This window comes from Ascaphus truei, chromosome 20, assembly GCF_040206685.1.
Source record: "Ascaphus truei isolate aAscTru1 chromosome 20, aAscTru1.hap1, whole genome shotgun sequence".
Lineage (NCBI taxonomy): Eukaryota > Metazoa > Chordata > Amphibia > Anura > Ascaphidae > Ascaphus > Ascaphus truei.
Window position 1 is genome coordinate 1,159,587 of NC_134502.1, and position 22,634 is coordinate 1,182,220.

At 43.4% G+C, this 22,634-nt stretch overlaps 1 protein-coding gene across 2 annotated transcripts in view; it reads right to left on the reverse strand.

The window, feature by feature from the left end:
* Positions 1-9,666: 9,666 nt before the first annotated feature.
* Positions 9,667-22,634, reverse strand: part of LOC142470645 (uncharacterized) — a 192,373-nt gene continuing 179,405 nt past the window's right edge. Inside the window, exons 1-4 of one of the 2 annotated variants that reach the window (XM_075577241.1) lie at positions 19,123-19,281; positions 13,812-14,846; positions 13,087-13,181; positions 9,667-10,858 (exon numbers count right to left, since the gene is read on the reverse strand). In XM_075577241.1, the coding sequence (XP_075433356.1) occupies positions 13,087-13,181; positions 13,812-14,846; positions 19,123-19,180 (1,188 nt within the window). In that variant the 5' untranslated portion in view covers positions 19,181-19,281 and the 3' untranslated portion in view covers positions 9,667-10,858. Of the gene's footprint in view, positions 10,859-13,086; positions 13,182-13,811; positions 14,847-19,122; positions 19,282-22,634 lie in introns of those variants that run through there. The other variant, XM_075577242.1, reaches the window with a different exon arrangement.

Sequence of the window (22,634 nt, forward strand, 5' to 3'; positions counted from 1 at the left end):
CTATGCTAAATTTAGACAACAGATACTTTATCCTATATCTATACTTACTTATTGATCCAGAGGAAGGCAAACCAAAAAAACCCTTTAAGGGGAAAATGATTCCTTCTGACTCCAAGAATTGGCAATTGGCAATCGGATTACTCCCTGCATCAATATCCTTCCCATGTATACTTATTTGGTATATCCCTGTATACATTTCACATCTAAAAGATGTCCAACCTTTTTTGAACAAATCTATTGTATCTGCCATCACAGTCTCCATGGGTAACGAATTCCACATTTTAACTGCCCTTACTGTAAAGAACCCTTTCCTTTGTTGCTGGTGAAATTCCTTTCTGCAACCTTAAGGGATGCCCCGAGTCCTTTGTCTGCCCGTGGGATGAATAGTTCTTTGAAAGCTCCTTGTATTGTCCCCAAATATATTTGTATATAGTTATCATATCCCCTCTTAGACGCCTCTTTTCTAATGTAAATAAATCTATTTAGCTAGCCTCTCCCCATAAGTTAGATTGTCCACCCCCTTTATTAATTTGGTGGCTCTTCTCTGCACTCTCTCTAGTTCCATAATGTCTTTTCTTAGGATTGGTGCCCAACATTGTACTCCATATTCAAAGTGTGGTCTTACTAGTGCTTTGTAAAGGGGCATAATTATGTTTACTTCCCTTCCATCCATTGCCCGTTTGATGCAAGATAAGATCTTGTTTGCCTTTGCAGCTACTGCATGACATTGGGCACTATTGCTAAGCCTGCAGTCTACAAGCACTCCTAAATCCTTCTCCATCAAGGATTCCCCCAATATATCTCCATTTAATTTGTAAGTTGCCTTTTTATTCTTGCATCCCAAATGCATAACCTTACATTTATCTGTATTAAACCTCATCTGCCATTTACCTGTCCACGTTTCCAGTCTCTCCAAGTCTTTCTGAAGAGAAATTACATCCTGCTCTGATTCTATTACCTTACACAATTTAGTATCATCAGCAAAGATGGAGACTTTTCTCTCGATCCCAACCTCAAGGTCATTAATAAACAAGTTAAAAAACAAGCACGACTTTAGCCCAACCTGAAAAAGTTCCATTTATGACAACCCTCTGTTGTCTGTCCTTTAACCAGTTTTCAATCCAGGTGCATATATATTATTACTGAGTCCAATTTTCTTTATTTTGTACACCAACCTCTTGTGTGAAACCATATCAAAAGCCTTAGCAAAATCTAAGTAGACCACATCAACTGCATTACCCTGGTCTAAATTCCTACTTACCTCCTCAAAGAAACAAATAAGGTTAGTTTGGCAAGATCTATCCTTCATTAATCCATGCTGACTATTACTAATAATTTTGTTTTCCATTAGGTATTCCTGAATATTATCCCGTATTAAACCTTCAAGAAGTTTCCCTACTATTGAAGTCAGGCTTACAGGTCTGTAATGTCCCGGTTGTGATCCAGCTCCCTTTTTAAATATAGGCACCACATCTGCTTTACGCCAATCTTGTGGTACTGAGCCTGTGGAAATGGAGTCCTTGAATATTAAATATAATGGTTTGGCTATTACTGAGCTTAACTCCTTGAGAACTCTTGGATGTATGCCATCGGGTCCAGGTGCCTTATTTACTTTAATTTTTTCAAGTCGCTTATGAACTTCTTCATCAGTTAACCAATTGGTCATTAATATGGAGGTTGTGGCTTCCTCCTGCGGCACTACTATTGAACTTGATTCTTCCCTGGTAAACACAGAGGCAAAGAATTTGTTTAATACCTCAGCTTTTCCTTATCTCCAATAATCTGCCTACCCATCTCACACTGAAAGGGTCCTATATTTTCTTTTCTCATTTTTTTGATATTAAGGTACTTAAAGAACTTTTTAGGGTTGACCTTACTTTCTATTGCAATCCTTTTTTCATTATCCATTTTTGCTCATTTTATTGCCCTTTTGCAATTTTTATTACATTCCTTATAATTCTGATACGATGTCTCCGTCCCTTCTGTCTTAAAGAATCTAAACGCCTTCCTCTTCTTGTCCATTTCCTCCCTTACCCTAACATGCAAAAGTTAAATTGTCCCATGCGTTTCCACTTTTCATGTTCTCTGTGCCCTAAACTCATTAAACTTGCTATATGTAAGTTTTAGGGGGGATATTTGGAAAGAAATGCAATTGTTTTGTTTGCAGAAGTTCGGTGGGGCAAAGATACCGGTAGTCCCCTAATTCTTCCCGGCGAGCAGGCATGAGTTGCCGGTACGAATTACACTGGGGCTGCCCAGTGTCCCCCAGACTCCTGGTTTTCGAGCCCAGATAAACCAGTCCTATTTCCCTTACAAATACGAGTCTCCCCAAGTTATCATATGCATTAAAATATGTTTTATTTCATTTGTGCTTTTACTATAAATGTCTATTCAGTCAGCCCGGGCATCCATATAGGTGCCGGGGAGTCTGGATAGACATCGGAGTTAAAAGAGGAGACGGGATGCTGAGAGGTGTCGGGATGCTAAGTGGCCGGGGCGGAGTGGAGTTCTGAGTCCGGAGAACAGAGACCCCCTGCGGGGAGGACACTCTGGTCTGCCAGACTCAGTGGAGCCTGCCCAGTAGGAGGCAATGGGTTGACTGGGGGAAGCGGCAGAATGTCGGCACATTTCCCATTGGTCAATTCATATGTCGCGCCCACGGGGCATCCCGAGCCGGCGTGGCACACATCCTCCTCTGATGTCAGCCAAAGGACGAGCCCCTGTTTCTATTGGCTTGTGGCAGGGAATTCCCACGCTCTGATTGGTCGCTCCTCCTAACTCCATGCTGGAGATAGCTCAGCGGAGGGTATGTAAGGAGATGGCCGAGGCAGAGAACCAGACGATCTAGTGGCTTGTGTCGGTGAAGCTAGGGCGGGCTTTTCAAAGTTGCTCTGTCACGAATAGCCGAGCAACTGGCTTTGTTTTGACGCTGGGAAAGTCTGCCCTGCAGAGACTAAGTCAGACGCGAGGTCCAAGCTCTCATTTTTGAACGTAGCGGTAGCGGCCAGGAACTGAAGCCAAAAAGTGGACCAGGAAGCCCGGGTGTATATCCCGGTCAGGGTAAGCCTACCAAAGCAGGCGCCCTGCACCTAGTAGAGCCTAGATTTCTCCCCCAGACCCCCAGTAAGTGTGCCTTTACCTGTATTTTGTGTATTCTTTGTGTTGTACGTGGGTTTTACCCGAAAAAACTGCATTTTGTTTTTACTACCTTGTTTTGCCTCGTGAATGATCCCGGTATAAAAATAAATAAGTGTGAAAAGTTCCTGATCTCCCGTGACAATAAGATTTCACATAAATTATAGTGATCAAAGAGCACTACAAACAGGACAATAACAGTGTATATGAAGGTAGGTGCAAACCGGAGCAATAAAGGGAACCCCATTTTCTGCAAATAATAGAACAAAACCGGGAGATGTTCCCAGCACTCCAAAAAATAAAAATAAATTAAGAAGAGTATGTAAAAAAAATCTAAATGTTATGTATAAATAAAGCAATATGAGTCAATGCAACTACAGCGCAACCCCCTGTTATAACGTGATCCGCTACAACGCGAATCCGCTTATAGCGCGATGTGATTCTTTGGGCCCCAAGCACAGCGTTATAAGGGGGTTGAGCTGTATATGAAACAGAAATACCGACATGAGCCCGGGCTACACCCTCAATGCGGAGATATAAAGAAACAGATCCGTATATAATGCTACATTGAAAAAAAACAACACCGATGAAGGAATAACGCACTTACAGTATAATGTTCTCATATCCTGAAATTATGCAACAATAAGTAAGGATATTACTTATTCTATCCCAAAGTGGCTGAACGGCGGTGCAAAAAACAAACGGGGGGGGAGGAGAGAGAAAAAAGGGAAGAGAGAGAAAAAACAAATGCAGCATACATGGGGGGCAACGTTTCAGGGGCAGTGGGGTGAGAATAACCCCCTTCTTCAGGCCCCTTTCTTTTCTCTCCGATGTTCTAAGAACCGCGAATGAATAGTTCCGCAAACTCATCCACAGGTCATTCTCAGACCAGTCAAAAGAAGAGCCTTACTAGCAGACGTCCGCCCTGGATCTTATGACGGTGCGAGCATCGGACGTCATTAACGTGCGTGATCAGTTTCCAGCCAATAAGACCGAGGTGCGTGTCTGACGTCATTAGCGCGCGTGATCAGCTTCCGACCAATGAGCTCGAGGTGAGTGTCTGACGTCATTAGCGCACATGATCAGCTTCCGACCAATGAGACCGAGGGGAGCATCTGACATCATTAGTGAGCATGATCAGCTTCCGGCCAATGAGAACGAGGTGAGCGTCTGACGTCATTAGCGCGCGTGATCAGCTTCCAGCCAATGAGACCGAGGGGAGCGTCTGACGTCTTTAGCGCACGTGATCAGCTTCCAGCCAATGAGTCCGAGGGGAGCATCTGACGTCTTTAGCGCACGTGATCAGCTTCCAGCCAATGAGACCGAGGGGAGCGTCTGACATCTTTAGCGCACGTGATCAGCTTCCAGCCAATGAGACCGAGGGGAGAGTCTGACGTCTTTAGCGTGCATGCCCAGCCTCCAGCCAATTGGACGGAGTTGAGTGTCTGATGTCTTTAGCGCGCGTGACCGGCTTCCGACCAATGAGACCAAGGTGGGCGTCTGACATCATTAGTGAGCATGATCAGCTTCCGACCAATGAGACCGAGGTGAGCGCCTGGCAGTTGATGTACCCACGACCCGCTTACGGCCAATCCTAGTTGTAGATGTGATCGACACGTCGTTATGGGAAGAGGACGCCAGGGAACTGCGCAGCCTCCATAGTCATGTACAGCGGTGTATGCAGAAAAACCGAGGATGCAGAAATACAAATGAACTAAAAATGGCAACCTGACCAAATCCATCCCCATTAAAACCCTTATCCTGAATCATAACAGGTTCTGAAAGCCGTGCACTTAAGTGCAACTACCTAGCCACTGAAATTGTCAGGTCTGGTAACAATGACGTTGTACATACCCTGTCTGAGCTGAATAACAGTTAATAAAAAGTCAATCTCAAAAGACTCTCCTGTTTTATTAGAGATTACGTTAAGCGCTTTACTCCCTTGTATACAGGGCTTGCGTTTATTACCACCGAAAAAAGCCTTGGGGTTTTGTGTTAAGCCAAGAAACACCCTTAGCCTCTCTATTTTTATTTTCCTTCACAGTAGATGCTCATTTATTTTTAAGGATGGGTGCTCTAGTAAAGACGGTCTGGTCAAAAAATGTCACTCAGGACTTCATCTTTCTTCAGTATTGTTCAATGCTTCGTCATAATATTTGTTATGTGATCTGCTGCCCTATTATACTGTGTGATACCATTCTCATTCGTTTTTTTTTTTTAATAGATACTGATTTATCCTTATTTAGAATATTGTTTCTATTCAGGCAACCAACTTTCTTTTTTTTACTATTTTAAGCTCTTCCGCATTATAATCCCTTTCTAGAAATGTCTGTTTTAATAATAATGCTTGTTCATTATAGACCTCTATTTCATTGCAATTCTTCCTTATTCTCCTAAATTGGCTTTGTGGTATATTTTTAATCCAAGGCTTTTGATGGCAACTAGAATTCTAGAATTCAAGACAAAGTTGATAATGTATGTGGATAGATATATAGATGACATTCTATTCTGTCTGTTTATTCCTTCTCTGCATCTTAGGTGGCTAGCTTGCCTTTCGTTTTTACATCTGTGTTAAACTCCTGGAATCTCTATAAATCAGTATCGCTGACGTGAGGAAGAGAGGAGAAATCTTGAAAGCTTGTCTTATAATATCTATTGTTAGTTCAAATAAAAAAGGTGTCACCTAACACTGAAGTACTCATTTAATCTGCACTATCGCAACTGGACTAACACGGCTATTTCTACATAATTTATTAATTGTAAAACCCTCATTATGGTGTACAGTATCTGGGGACGTGTGCACGAGAAGACAGCTACGCAGGAGAATATTGTAACATGTAAATTCTGTAAAAAACGCAGCAAAGACATCGGTGGCAACATATGTCAACAACAGTCAAGATGGGAGTAGCAAATGCCTGCAATTTATGGGGACTCCAATCACTTTGTATCCATTTAGAACCTTCCAGTTACTAGCCAGCCTCCATCGCCATCCTTATAAAAGATGCAGTTCTTGCATGGTCCCCACAGTAACACAACTGATACCCGTTCGTAGTATTAAAACAGAGCCATGACTTCTTTAAAGACCGCGTGTGGTCAAGTCGTTCAAACATGGTTTCCGTGTGGGTATAGCTTACCTGCCTCTGTTAGAGATATATCGGAAAGTGTCAACAATTTCGGTAACCCTAATGTGAAAAAGAATGGATTCCAATTCATTGGTTCTTATTTATTTATTTTATTAATAAAATGTTTTACTGCACCGACACACTTTATTCGAGCAAATACCCAGTATGTACCTGGCAGATACCTGGAATGCGCCGCTCCTCACCTCTGACAAGCCCCGTTGTGTTTGCCTTCCCAGCCTGGGTTCATGCCTGGCTGACGGGCGGCTGATCTGTTAAATGATAATGATTAGGATTTAATAGGCTGCAATGCTTCGCGTGTCTACCAGATGGCATAAATTCATGAATTGTAATGCAGTATATATATATATATACTGTGCAGTATTGCAGCCAGCGGGAATAAAATGCTTCAATCCCTGCCTGGAAAATAACTCAATGCACTCGGGCAGAAAACAGTCACAAACCTCAATACACCCGGGTTAACCCGAATTCGTGGGACTAGCCGAGCTCGAATAAAGTGTGTCGCCAGTGTACCAGGAAGTAATACATTGAGAATTACCTCACGTTTTCAAGTATGTCCTGGGCACAGCGTTATAACAATACATGGTTATATTAAAGAACACGATTATGCAGTCACTTCACAGACATTTCATGGACAGATACAGCTGGAAAATTGGGTAGAAAATGAAAATAAATAAAATGTACAGTATAGTATGTTATATTGTGTAATGTTGTGCTTTTTTGCTATATAAGGTTCATACAGTATCTGTATTTCTTGTTTTTATATGCAGGTGTTCTTATAACAGGGGTTCCTCCGAAAAGAAGGGGCACGTCAGGGCTGTGAGGAGATGTTCTTACTGTATAAGGGGCTTTTCTGTACAAGTCAGTCCTCGAGACTGTATTAGTGACATCTTCATGGGACACATAGCTCTTGTTAGCGGGATGATGAGGCGGTTCCCCCTATATTAGAGGGTTCCGGTTGCCCATATTATTAGAGCATGCCATTTTTACATATGTTGCTCTCACTTTGGTCCACGCCTCTCTCTCTCTGTCTCTCTCTCTCCCTCTCCCTCACACTCTTTCTCTGCTCCCGTTTCCCCCCCTCCACCTCTCGTCCCCCCCCCCGCACACCCCCTCTCTCTCCCTCCCTCCACCCCCTCTCCATCTCCCTCTCTCGTAGCCTCTGTGCTGCTCTTACTGTCTAAATGTATTCTTTATACTGCATTTGTTGCTCAGAACTCCAGCAGCCGATGCATTCTACTTCTCATTCTATTGAATGTGTGTGTTCATTTAGTTCCTGACTGGCAACAGTTGTTTGGAGGTTAGGTGACCCCTCCTCCCAGAGCTCGCCCCTCTCCATCCTTTTTAACTTAGAAGGTTCTGGCATTTTGCTGAATGGACAGGACTCACAGCAGTTCCTTCCCCTCATACAGAGGTAACAGGAAGGGGTCACAGTGTAGTGTTAGGACCTGCAGTTATTGGTTATACCTTGACGTTGGTATGCAGGCTTACGGCGCTTTGGCCAAAGGGTTTAACTAAATAACCAAGTTATTACTATTATTTTTGAAGTATTTAAACTTTATACTGATTACCATATATGTTTTGTCAATTGGATGTAGCATTGGGCACCGCTGTCTCTTTTGTTTGTACTGCCTGGAACTTAACATGACTTACATAGCAGATATACTATGTGGGGGAAGAAAGGTATGTTGGGACATACCCTGTATATATATATTCACACTATAGGTCGGGAGCGCTCAACTCCAGCCCTTAAGCCCTCCACCCCCACCCTAACAGGTCAGGTTTTCAGGATATCCCCAGCTTCAGCACATGTGGCTCAATCAGAGGCTCAGTCTTCCACTGAGCCTCTGGTTGAGCCACCTGTGCTTAAGCTGGGACTAATTGAGCCATCTGTGCTGAAGCAGGGATATTCAGATAACCTGACCTGGAGTGGATTGAGAACTGGAGATGGCACCCGCGCTATAAGGTATAGTATTCACTAACTCCTTGTTACTATCTCATCTATGGCTCGGTTACTGATGCGGTGATGATATATATATGTCCCAGCTTTAGCACAGGTGCCTCAATCAGTTCCAGCTTCAGCGCAGGTGCCTCAATCAGTTCCAGCTTCAGCGCAGGTGGCTCAATGAGTCCCAGCTTTAGCCCAGGTGCCTCAATCAGTTCCAGCTTCAGCGCAGGTGCCTCAATCAGTTCCAGCTTCAGCGCAGGTGGCTCAATGAGTCCCAGCTTTAGCCCAGGTGCCTCAATCAGTTCCAGCTTCAGCGCAGGTGGCTCAATGAGTCCCAGCTTTAGCCCAGGTGCCTCAATCAGTTCCAGCTTCAGCGCAGGTGGCTCAATCTGTCCCCGCTATGACTGAGCCTCTGATTGAGCCACACGTGCTGAAGCAGGGACATCCTGAAACCCTGAGCTGTTAGGGGGAGGGGGCTTGAGGTCTGGAGTTGAGTACCCCTGCTCTACAGTGTGAATATTGTAGCTTAAATAGAAGAGATAGGGAATACTATAGCTTATATATATATATATCAAAAGGAGTGCTTCTGGTTTACTAATTACTATATATTTTGTCATATTGGATGTAGCATTGGGCTTTCTTGCCTTTTGTTGTATACATTTGGCCACGCTCAGTAGCACTCCTTTTGACACACACACACACACACACACACACACACACACACACACACACACACACACACACACACACACACACACACACACACACACACACACACACACACACACACACACACACACACACACACACACACACACACACACACACTGACAGCTACCAAGTGACACACACACACAGCGCGCTTGCTGTCTCCTCTGCCAGGACAGCAAAAAGCTCCTGGTAGAGCGAGCGGCAGCAAGCAAGAGCGAGCAGCAGCACCTAATATATATATATATATACACACACACCACACATATATATACACCACACACATATATATATACACCACACATACACACACACACACACACACACACACACACTTTTGTTGTAGGGGCTTTGATGATTCCTGTCCCGTGTTCCAACATTCTGAAACTCCCCGTGATAACTGTTCCTTTGACCTTTTATGACCTTGACATTATGATTGGGTCTATGGAAGTGTCCCACCACAAGTCTGTCATTGTTCCTCTGATTGATGATGTAGCGATACATGTACATTCTTTTTCTCGATGCTTGTCCTCTTTTGCCTATGTAAAATTCTACCATTCAGGCATTGGGGGTCATTGTATGAGGCACAGGTGAAGTATTCTAAAATGGTATACTCCTGATGTGTGTGTGGTATAGCTATGTACAGATGTAGGTGATGTATCCCCTGTCCGTGTACTGTTCAACAACACCCCAACCGTTAACACAACACATCACATCAATCATCTACAACATCTGTATGTTCCTATGTATATATATTTTTATTTTTATAGCACCAGCCAATTTCAAAGCATTACAATTAAATTACACGGGGGGAATATAATAATTCAGTGCATCGAGACATACATGTAACACACAGGAGAGAGGAGTCACGGCCCCAAAGGGCTAACAATCTAACTGACGTGTGGGAAGACGAACAAGAACATGAAGAGTAAATGGTGGTACGTTGTCGGTACTAAAAACGTGTGTGCCGGTCACATTTTTTTGCACGAACATGGAAAGGTGCAGCGATACGGTGGCAGTGAATGGAAGCTCCTCACCACAAGTGGTCTGAAGTTTGGTGGTTGTCTGTAGCAGAGCAAGGCTGGTTCTGGAAATACGTATTTCAATGTGTCATATTTACAGAGGTTGGTTGTAGACCCTTCCAGGACTTCCAGTTGGATATTGTAGGTGACCACCAATGATACCCAGTTTTCTTCCCATTTCTCGTTGTACACAAGAAGGCTTTCTTTCTGGTTGGCTCAGTGTGTTTGGTTTTCTGGGATTCAGGGGTTGTAATAATGAAGTACCCGCTGAGCTTATCTGTCTGTCTGTAGTACCTGAGGAGACGCGGTTGTACAGTACCTTATGGCTTGGCTATAAATGATAGAGTGTTTTGTGTGTCTGGTGTGGAAGCTGTTATACCTTAGGTATGTAGATCAGTCTATGACTTTGTGGTGTAGGGATGTCTACATTTTATTGTCCCTTAATTGGGCTGTGGTGTCGAGGTAGTTAATATAGTTCAGGTTAATGGTTGCTTGGAATGAATGAAATATTTTGTGGAATTGGAGGAGATCCTGTTCACTGGCAGTATTCACTTAATTGTATAATCTCTGTTAGTAAGTATCTGTGGAAGACCTGTTGCTCCAAGTATTGATGGCATTCCAAAATGCATCTTGGTGGGGAATGTTGGATGGTTCCTTCTGGCCAAGGGCCAATAGCAGCTAGCTTGTTCAGCAGGTCAGTGTTGTCCTGAGGGTATTTGTCTGTAAATGTTACCAAGGGCTAACACACAAAGTGACCTTGGGGTGAACACTGTTGATTGAGGCCAGAAGAGCACTTGCAGAGAAGGTGGGATGACTGCAAAGGTTTCTTGTAATTGTACTCAGAGACATTCTGTAACCACGTTGTTGCTTGCAGGACTTCTAAGTCTTTCCATGCAGAACGCAATCTGATTAAAATAATAATAAAATGTAATTAATCTTTACATTTACATATACTACAGTACAGCCTATCTACATTTCCAGATGCTTCACAAAGATGGCTCTTGCATTTTGCAATGATGTTGACTATCTGTATATATTTCTGTCCTATGACATAAATTGTTAGTCCAAATAAAAAAAGGTATCACCTAATACCGAAGAACTCATTTATTCTGTATATATTTCTGTAGCCTTGCCAAGGATCGCACTTAACTTTATCATACAGTTCTATACACTTGCAGTAGACTGGAAAATGAACCTCCTCCATTACTCAGCAAGGTGAGGTCTTTCTGGATTGTGTGTTTCTAGAGTTGGGTTTCATAAATCTATAGTTGGATTGTGCACGCCTGCTGTTGAGTTGCATGTTTCTAGAGATGGATGGAGGATTACTAGCTTGAAAATTACAGATGTAGCAAATGTTACTGTACCCCATTGGCATTTTAGGGTGGTATATTCTGTGATATTCTGCGTTATCACTGCCAATGAATCCTATGAAAAATCTGTGATATTCTGTGTTATACCACACTTTTGTGTGCTATAAGGGATTAGCAAAACACACAAAACCCCAGCAAGCTCTTTTTGGGAACCCCTGAGCCCCCACAATATATATTTATAGTGGGGGCTCAGGGGTTCCCAAAAAGAGCTTGCTGGGGTTTTGGAGCTATTGAGCGTGGCATATGTATACAACAAATGACAGAGAAGCCCAATGCTACATCCAATATGACAAAAATACACAGTAAAATACTTATATATTCTCTTGAAAAAGGGTCATTTAGTTTAACTCTTTGGCCAAAGCGTTGTAAGCTTGCGAGCCACGACAAGGGAGACACCCGTTCGCAAGTCCTAACACTACCAGATAAAATACTAATATATATCTCTATTAGGATTAAAATATAAGGGATTGCAATATCCTTTTCTACAGCTGTAGTTTTCTTGATCTGTGTAGTTGCTTGCTGGATGAGGCTATTATACTACATTTGTGGAGTTAGGTGATACATTTCAGGAGTTTGGTGGCTGATTCCTGTGCTGGCAAGTAGAGTTTTGGAATGGTTAGTATATCTCTAAATATGAGTTAAATACTTCAGAAGTTAAGTGATTTATTTCCAAGTTGTGAACCGTGACCTATTACTAATTCGACTATTTCTATACAGTATGGGAAGGAAGACTCTTGATATTAGGAGGAAAGCTTCTGGAGATCAGATAAATCTTCTAGATACAGTAAATGTCATAGCTGAGCGGTAGATTTCCAGAATTGAGCGGTACAGTCCTAGAATAAATGGAATAAAGTTCTACAGTTTTAGGGAAGAATTTCAGAGTTTACTGGGGGAGTTTTAGAGTTGAGTATAAACTATTATAGTTGAGTGGAGGAATTGTGGAGGAGTTGTTCATTTGAGTGGTAGACTTCTAGATTTGAATGAAACGTTTTATAGTTCAGAGGAAGAATTATAAACTTGAATCTAGAGTTCAAGAATTGACTGTAAAAAGTGCTAGAGTTCAGTTGTGGAATTTACAGATGGTGCTAGAATTGCAGAGATGAGTGGCATATTTCTACACTGTAGCACTACTATAGAACTCTCTCTCTGTTGACTCTATAAGCCTTAAACTCAACTATAAGAGTATAATACTCAACTCTGAAACTTCATCAGTACACTATGAGCGTCTTGCTTGAAACGGTTGAACTTTATCCCATTCATTCTAGATCTGTGGCCCTCAGCTCTGGAAAGCTACTGCTCAGCTATGGAATTGACCTACCGTAGGAGATTCATCTGATGTCTTGAAGTTTTCCTTCCAACACCAAGAGTATTCCTTCCCATATGGAAGGAGCTGAATTAGAAATAGGTCACAGTTGCCAATTAATAAATCAACCGCCCAGCTTCTGAAATATTTGACTCATCTTTAGAGATAAGCCAACCACTCCTGAACTCTACTTTCCAGCACGATGTAAGAAGACTCTTATATTCTAGATTCTGTTTCTGAATTGGATGTCGGATTACAAAGTGTCATCCAACCCCTTTCGTACCACCTGAGACAAACCCATTCTATATCTGTCCTTGATGGGTAAACAGGAATTCTCCAGAAGGTCTCACTGTTCTAGAAGTAAAAAACAAACAAACCACAGAGCCACCTGGTGGTAAACTCAGACACTGTATAATGTGTATAACAATAAAGAGAAGAGGGCAGGGACATATTAACTTACCTAGAAGCCTCGGACAAAATGTACGACGGTACCCAAGCTGACTGCCAGAGATATGAGCGTGATGGACATGGGATGGGCATTGGCCGCCGAAGTATCTGTGAAGTGATAGAGGAAGGAGAGTGAAAACGTGTATAGTTTGTCAGTTCGTCTGTCTTCCTATCATCTCCAGGAACTAAAGTTGGAGTCAATGTTATTGCACTGACTGGCACACTCCCGATGGTGGAAGACCACCTGGGCCCAGCCCTCTTGTGAACGGCTAATTTAAAACAATGGCCACTTCTCCGTCTTGTGCGTTATCTATGTCCAGTAGCCATATACTAGCTAGTGCAATAATGTTGGCTACATTACCCATGGAGACTGTGATGGCAGATACAATAGATTTGTTCAAAAAAAGGTTGGGCATCCTTTTAAAAAGGAAAGGTATACAGGGATATACCAAATAAGTAAACATGGGAAGGATGTTGATCCAGGGAGTAATCTGATTGCCAATTCTTGGAGTCAGGAAGGAATGTATTTTTCCCCTTATGAGATATCATTAGATGATAAGTCACTGGGGTTTTTGTTTGCCTTCCTCTGGATCAACCAGTACAGATATAGGATAAAGTATCTGTCGTCTAAATTTAGCATTGGTTGAACTTGATGGACGTATGTCTTTTTTGAACCTCGTCTACTATATGTAACATTGGTACCTATATGTCTGTTTGTCTGTCTATATATAAACTCACCTGAGGAGTCGGCAGTGCTACTGGTTCGAGTAGTTCTGGAAGATAACTCTGTGTGACTGGTTGATGCTGCTTTGGTACTGGTTCCGGTTCCGGAAGTGGGCACTGTGTGACTGGTTGATGCTGGTTTGGTACTGGTTCCGGAAGTGGGCACTGTGTGACTGGTTGATGCTGGTTTGGTACTGGTTCCAGAAGTGGGCACTGTGTGACTGGTTGATGCTGGTTTGGTATTGGTTCCAGTTCCGGAAGTGTGCACTGTGTGACTGGTTGATGCTGGTTTGGTACTGGTTCCAGTTCCGGAAGTGGGCACTGTGTGACTGGTTGATGCTGGTTTGGTACTGGTTCCGGTTCCGGAAGTGTGCACTGTGTGACTGGTTGATGCTGGTTTGGTACTGGTTCCTGTTCCGGAAGTGGGCACTGTGTGACTGGTTGATGCTGCTTTGGTACTGGTTCCGGAAGTGGGCACTGTGTGACTGGTTGATGCTGGTTTGGTACTGGTTCCGGTTCCGGAAGTGTGCACTGTGTGACTGGTTGATGCTGGTTTGGTACTGGTTCCGGTTCCGGAAGTGTGCACTGTGTGACTGGTTGATGCTGGTTTGGTACTGGTTCCGGTTCCGGAAGTGTGCACTGTGTGACTGGTTGATGCTGGTTTGGTACTGGTTCCGGAAGTGGGCACTGTGTGACTGGTTGATGCTGGTTTGGTACTGGTTCCGGAAGTGTGCACTGTGTGACTGGTTGATGCTGGTTTGGTACTGGTTCCAGAAGTGGGCACTGTGTGACTGGTTGATGCTGGTTTGGTACTGGTTCCAGAAGTGGGCACTGTGTGACTGGTTGATGCTGGTTTGCTACTGGTTCCAGTCCCGGAAGTGACTGTCGTAGTGGCTGATGTTGGATGGTTACTGGTCACAGTAGGAGAGGCTGTTGTAGTCTTTATCTGGTTTGCTAAATTATTGATTATGTTCGACAGCTGTGTAAGGAGGTCTGTGATACTCGCAAATGTTAATCCAGTACCGGGTATCTGGCCTTTGACCGGAGAGACTAGGGGAGAAGTTATATTGATTATTAGTTATTGATCATGTAATTACTACTCACAGACACACTACTACACTATGAATTGTATACACAATACAGGTACAGCGCAGGCAGCGGCAGTGCCAGCCTCCCCCTATCACACACTACTACACTATGTATACACAGCGGCAGTGCCAGCCTCCCCCTATCACACACTACTACACCATATATACACAGCGGCAGTGCCAGCCTCCCCCTATCACACACTACTACACCATGTATACACAGCGGCAGTGCCAGCCTCCCCCTATCACACACTACCACACCATGTTTACAAGACGGCAGTGCCAGCCTCCCTCTCACACACACTACTACACCATGTATACACAGCGGCAGTGCCAGCCTCCCCCTCACACACACTACTACACCATGTATACACAGCACAGGTACAGCGCGGGCAGCGGCAGTGCCAGCCTCCTCCTCACACACACTCCTACACCATGTATACACAGCACAGGTACACTGGCGACACACTTTATTGCAGTGTGGCCAGTACCGCAAGCCGGGAGATTTCCCGGCTTGCAAGTGGCAGCCCCTCGGCGTGCCGCGCGTCTCCGATGCGCGGTCACGCGTCATCGGGTGCCTGCGCCCCCTGCACGCACGTCCAGGGCTCCCCGAGGGAGCCCTGGTGTCCCGCGATGTGGGGGACGGCGGCAGGGGGCTCTGGGGGACCCGGCGGACCCGGAGAGGAGAGGGGGAAGCCGCGATCGGCGGGCCTCTCCTCCGCTGCTTCGGCGCGCGCCCGGCACCCTCCGGCGCGCGCCAGGTAACTGCTGCGGCCGAGAACGGGCAAATGCTCGAATAAACTCGGCCGCAGCAGTACAGCGCGGGCAGCGGCAGTGCCAGCCTCCCCCTCCCACACTACCACACCATATTTACACAGCGGCAGTGCCAGCCTCCCCCTCTCACACACTACTACACCATATATACACAGTGGCAGTGCCAGCCTCCCCCTCACACACTACTACACCATGTATACACAGCGGCAGTGCCAGCCTCCCCCTCACACACTACTACACCCTGTATACACAGCGGCAGTGCCAGCCTCCCCCTCCCACACTACCACACCATGTATACACAGCGGCAGTGCCAGCCTCCCCCTCACACACTACTACACCCTGTATACACAGCGGCAGTGCCAGCCTCCCCCTCTCACACACTACTACACCATGTATACACAGCGGCAGTGCCAGCCTCCCCCTCACACACACTACTACACCATGTATACACAGCGGCAGTGCCAGCCTCCCCCCACTCACACTACTACACCATGTATACACAGCGGCAGTGCCAATCTCCCCTCTCACACTACTACACCATGTATACACAGCGGCAGTGCCAGGCTCCCCCTCCCACACACTACTACACCATGTATACACAGCGGCAGTGCTAGCCTCCCCCCACTCACACTACTACACCATGTATACACAGCTTCAGTGCCAGCCTCCCCCTCACACACACTACTACACCATGTATACACAGCGGCAGTGCCAGCCTCCCCCTCACACACACACTACTACACCATGTATACACAGCGGCAGTGCCAGCCTCCCCCTCACACACACTACTACACCATGTATACACAGCGGCAGTGCCAGCCTCCCCCTCACACACACTACTACACCATGTATACACAGCGGCCAACCTCCCCCTCATACAAACACTACTACACCATGTATACACAGCAGCAGGTAGAGATAGATACAGATAGATACTGATAGATAGAGATAGATACAGATAGATAGAGATAGATACAGATAGAGATAGAAACAGATAGATACAGATAGAGATAGATACAGATAGAGATAGATACAGATAGAGATAGATACATATAGATACAGATAGAGATAGAGATAGAAACAGATAGAGATAGAAACATATAGATACAGATAGAGATAGATACAGATAGATAGAGATAGAGATAGAAACAGATAGAGATAGAAACAGATAGAGATAGAAACAGATAGATACAGATAAAGATAGATACAGATAGAGATAGAAACAGATAGATACAGATAGATACAGATAGAGATAGAAACAGATAGATACAGATAGAGATAGAAACAGATAGATACAGATAGAGATAGAAACAGATAGATACAGATAGAGATAGATACAGATAGAGATAGATACAGATAGAGATAGAAACAGATAGATACAGATAGAGATAGAAACAGATAGATACAGATAGAGATACAGATAGAAACAGATAGATACAGATAGAGATAGAAACAGATAGATACAGATAGAGATAGATACAGATAGAGATAGAAACAGATAGATACAGATAGAGATAGATACAGATAGAGATAGAAACAGATAGATACAGATAGAGATAGATACAGATAGAGATAGAAACAGATAGATACAGATAGAGATAGATACAGATAGAGATAGAAACAGATAGATACAGATAGAGATAGAAACAGATAGATACAGATAGAGATAGATACAGATAGATACAGATAGAGATAGATACAGATAGAGATAGATACAGATAGAGATAGAAACAGATAGATACAGATAGAGATAGATACAGATAGAGATAGAAACAGATAGATACAGATAGAGATAGAAACAGATAGATACAGATAGAGATAGATACAGATAGAGATAGAAACAGATAGATACAGATAGAGATAGATACAGATAGAGATAGAAACAGATAGATACAGATAGATACAGATAGAGATAGATACAGATAGAGATAGACGGATAGAGACGGACAGAGACGGACAGACGGACAGACGGACAGACGGACAGACGGATAGACAGATAGACGGATAGATAGATAGATGGATGGATGGATGGATGGATGGATAGACAGACAGACAGACAGACAGACAGACAGACAGATAGATAGATAAGCAGACAGACATCATATGTACATTTATTAAGACAACAGAAGACCTGCAGCAACAAATCTGAGAACTTGGCGAGATGGTAAATATATATAATTATTGTTAATTACAATATTATATTACATATACTGTTATTATTATACAATAATACGTGTGTGTGTATATATATATATATATATATATATATATATATATATATATATATATATATATGAAAAAGAAAAGAAAGAAGCGCACCCCCTAGTGCATTATCTTCACAGTAGGAAGATGAATATTTATTTATAAAAATAGGTGGTAGGCAATGTACACTTACAAGATGGCGCCTCTCATAGCATAGACAGCTTGTGCTAGCACTACATACATGGTGCTAGCACTACATACATGGTGCTAGCACTACATACATGGTGCTAGCACTACATACATGGTGCTAACACTACATACATGGTGCTAGCACAAGCTGTCTATGCTATGAGAGACGTCACTGCCCAGTGTGATCGCAGTGAGTTGGTTGTGTCCCCATAATCCATCCACCGGCTGGGCATTCGAGGCTTCTTAAAGATACCTTTTATGTGAACATTGCATATTTATTTCCTGTAAGTGTGCATTGCCTACCACCTAGTTTTATAAATAAATATTCATCTTCCTCCAGTGAAGATAATGCACTAGGGGGGTGCGCTTCTTTCTTTTCTTTTTCATTCCAGTTGTAGAAGTGATTCCTCCTTCGGATTCGGCTGCTCCCCGCTATAACAATTGGTTATTAGCTTCTCCCTGGTTTGAAGCTTGGAATATTACCTGGACTATCAAGTTTGCTAAATTTATTTTAATTTATTTATATATTTTTTTTCTGGGTCTTATTCATATTTTTATGTGTAATGTTTGAGGACATTTTGTTTGTGGTATTGCGCTGTTGTGTTTTAATATATATATATATATATATATATATATATATATATATATATATATATATATAGTGTTCGACAAACCTATATATTTGCACGCCCCGGGCGAGTGGATTTAACATTGTGGCGAGCTCCTATTGGCCCAAGCAGCACACGTGTGGTACTAGGTGGCGAGTAGATTCTTTTTTTCGTCGAGTAGATTTTTTTGTGATTTGTCGACCACTGTATATATATATCTATATATATATATATATATATATATATATATATATATATATATATCTATATATATATATATAATTACCATCTACTGTATAAGAATAGTAAGACCTTGAATGATATATAAATATTATATATATATATATATATTCACATACATACAGACAGACTGTATGCACATTTCATTATTATTAATTACAATATTATATTACATATCCTGTGGTTATTATACAATAATTAATATATATATATAAATACACTTACCAGCTAGAAGAATAACAAGTCCTAGAAGCATCATCTTGCTGAGCCCTGTAATTCTCATTATATCCTAATGTAATCACTCAGCTAAAAGTGTTCCACTCACCAGAAAGTATAGGACAGGAACCCCTCTATCTGCATATATACCTTCTACCTGACCTGGGAGGCATGCGTTTCACTCGTGTGACATCATAGATGATGTCAGCAGTCATGTATGAACAGTATATTTTTAGAAATTAGATATGACCTGTGAGGCAGGGTGGGGTCTGAACGCAATCACTTCCCTATGCTACATCCTCATGTTTAAGCAAATATAGAAGCGACACTTATTAGGGATGGGATACATAGATGATAAATATAAAGATAGTATCGCAGGGATTAGGTGGTTGAGCCCTGCCCCGAGGTCTCACACACATCTCAACCTGACTGTCACACTACACAATAGATGGTACTGTGAACATCACACATACTGTAGGAGTGCCTAGTATGTGGGTATTTGACACAACACATCCTCGTAATATACATTGTAGATGTGTTTTTTTATTCTTCCAGATTGTGTCTTCTCAGAGGAGGAACCGCATTACCTCATGTTTCATTGTGTTTTATTGCTTGTTTTGAGCAGCTCTATCTCACTCTAACTCCATTTCTCTCCTCCCCTTCTCTCTCTGCTTATATGCCACCCAACATATTCCGTAGGGCAGCACGGCGAGGAGACGAGCCGCACATTAAAACGCAAACGACTTAAAACCCGAAGAAATATTAGGTAATGAGTTAGAGAGGTCTTTGCTCCGAGAGGTTTACACTCTACACTCTACTATCTACACTCTCTACACTCTCTACACTGGCTACACTCTCTACACTCTCTACCCTCTCTACACTCTCTACACTCTCTACACTCTCTACCCTCTCTACACTCTCTACACTCTCTACCCTCTCTACCCTCTCTACACACTCTACACACCCTACACACCCTACACACCCTACACACCCTACACACTCTACACACACTACACACTGTACACACTCTACACACTCTACACACTCTACACACTCTACACACTCTACACACTCTACACTCTCTACACCAGGGGTGGGCAACCTATTTTTCAATGTAGCCACAGGGGTGGCGAATTCTAAGTGAAAATAGCCACACCATGCAAAAATTTAAAACATACTGCTGCTACACACAACACAACAGCTCCACACACACGCACACGCACACACACACACGAGCTCTAGACACACAACACAGCACCTCCTCTACACTCACTACACAGCACATCTACACACACAACACAGCAGCTCTACATACACACAACACAGCAGCTCTACACACACACAACACAGCAGCTACACACACACACACACACACACACACACACACACACACACACACACACACACACACACACACACACACACACACACACACACACACACACACACACACACACACACACACACACACACACACAGCAGCTCTACACAAACTCTGCTGCTACAGACACATGCTACACCCATAAACACTGATGCTGACACACACACACACACACACACACACTGCAGCCACAATAACAAATGCAGCCACTTAATAAACTTTGCACTCTCCCCACCTCTACACACAACATAGCACCTCTAAACACACCCCACACACACCACTGCACCTCTATATACACAACACACACACACAACATGCACACAACATTGCACCTCTATACACAACACAGCACCTACACACACCCACACACCGACACACACCGACACACACCGACACACACCGACGCACACCGGCGCACACCGACACACACCGACACACACCGACACACACCGACACACACCGACACACACCGACACACACACACACACACACACCGACACACACACACACACACACACACCGACACACACACACACACACACACACACACACACACACACACACACACACACACACACACACACACACACACACACACCTGCTACACACCTGCTACACACAAATGCCACACCCATAAACACTGCTGCTGACACTGACACACACACACTGGAGCTCTATACACACACACACATACACACACACACACACACACACACACACACACACACACACACACACACACACACACACACACACGCTCTATACACACACACACACACGCTCTATACACACACACACACACACACACACACGCTCTATACACACACACACACAGCACCTCTACACAGATATACAACAGCTCACACTGCTACTGACACACAAACTGCTACTGACACACACAAACTGCAGACACAAAGAAACTGCAGACAGCCACTCACTTCTTTGCAGTCACTCCCTCCCCTCCCTCCCTCCCTCCCCTCCCCCCTTCCCCTCTCCCCCCCCCCCCATTCAACTGAATCTGCTCAGAAAATCTCAGTCGGCTCGGGAGGGGGAGGAGTCAACCTGTGGCTGACACGTCCTGACCAATCCCCTGCTCTGTCTCAGAGCTGTTACTTCAATCAGACGAATTCCCTGCCCTGTCTCAGCTATTCTGAAAGCGGATTGGCTGGAAATGAACACATTGAAAACGACATATTCTGCTGCTTAAATTCCGGGCATTACTGATTGGACAATGACCGGAATTTTAACCAATCAGAGAGCAGGGCTTTCAATAATGCCCGGAATTTTACTGCTTTAGCCTATAATATGTAATAGTGTATGTATATATGTATTGGAGAACTCGCCAATGCAAGTAAGAACGTGGCCTCGATTTGAATCTCGGCAAGATCAAAGTGATGTTCAACAAATGTGTCAATTTTTTTTTAGATAGAATAGAACAAGAAAGCGCTTTATTCACTAAACTTCGATAAGATTTAGCATTGTCTTACCGCACTATAAAAAAGGTGTGCAAAAACTGTATTCGCTAAGAAATATCGGTATGTGGTATATCGATGGTGGGACCTCGGATGTTTCATTGCAAATCCATTGTGGTGGCGTACAGAGCCAAAATGATGAAAATTGTGTCAGTGTCCAATTATTTCCGGACCAAACTATATATATATATATATATTTATAAAATGAATATTTACCAGATGTTGGTCCGGGAAACAGAGACAGCACACAGCCAGGTAAGTACAAAAAATGTATTCACATAAGAAGTACATGGCACTGCATCCAACGTTTCGGAGGAAGGTCACGTTCTGCTGACCGAAACGTTGGATGCAGTGCCATGTACTTCTTATGTGAATACAGTTTTTTTGTACTTGGTATAGGTGTAGGTCATCAGGAAGCGCAAAAAATATGTGAAAACAGAACAGAAAAATAATGGTGCAATACTGTAAGACAACAGTGACAGTAAATATAGTGTCAGGTCTATCTAAAAAATACTCACAAACGTGGGAAAATGTGGAGCACGTAAAGGTATCTTTGGGTGCTGTATAGCCACAAAGCGGTCAGGAAATCAATCTTCACCATATGGATGCAGACTTCAAAGGACCTTGGTGTAAATAAAACTGGACATAGTGCAGACTGTATACAAATT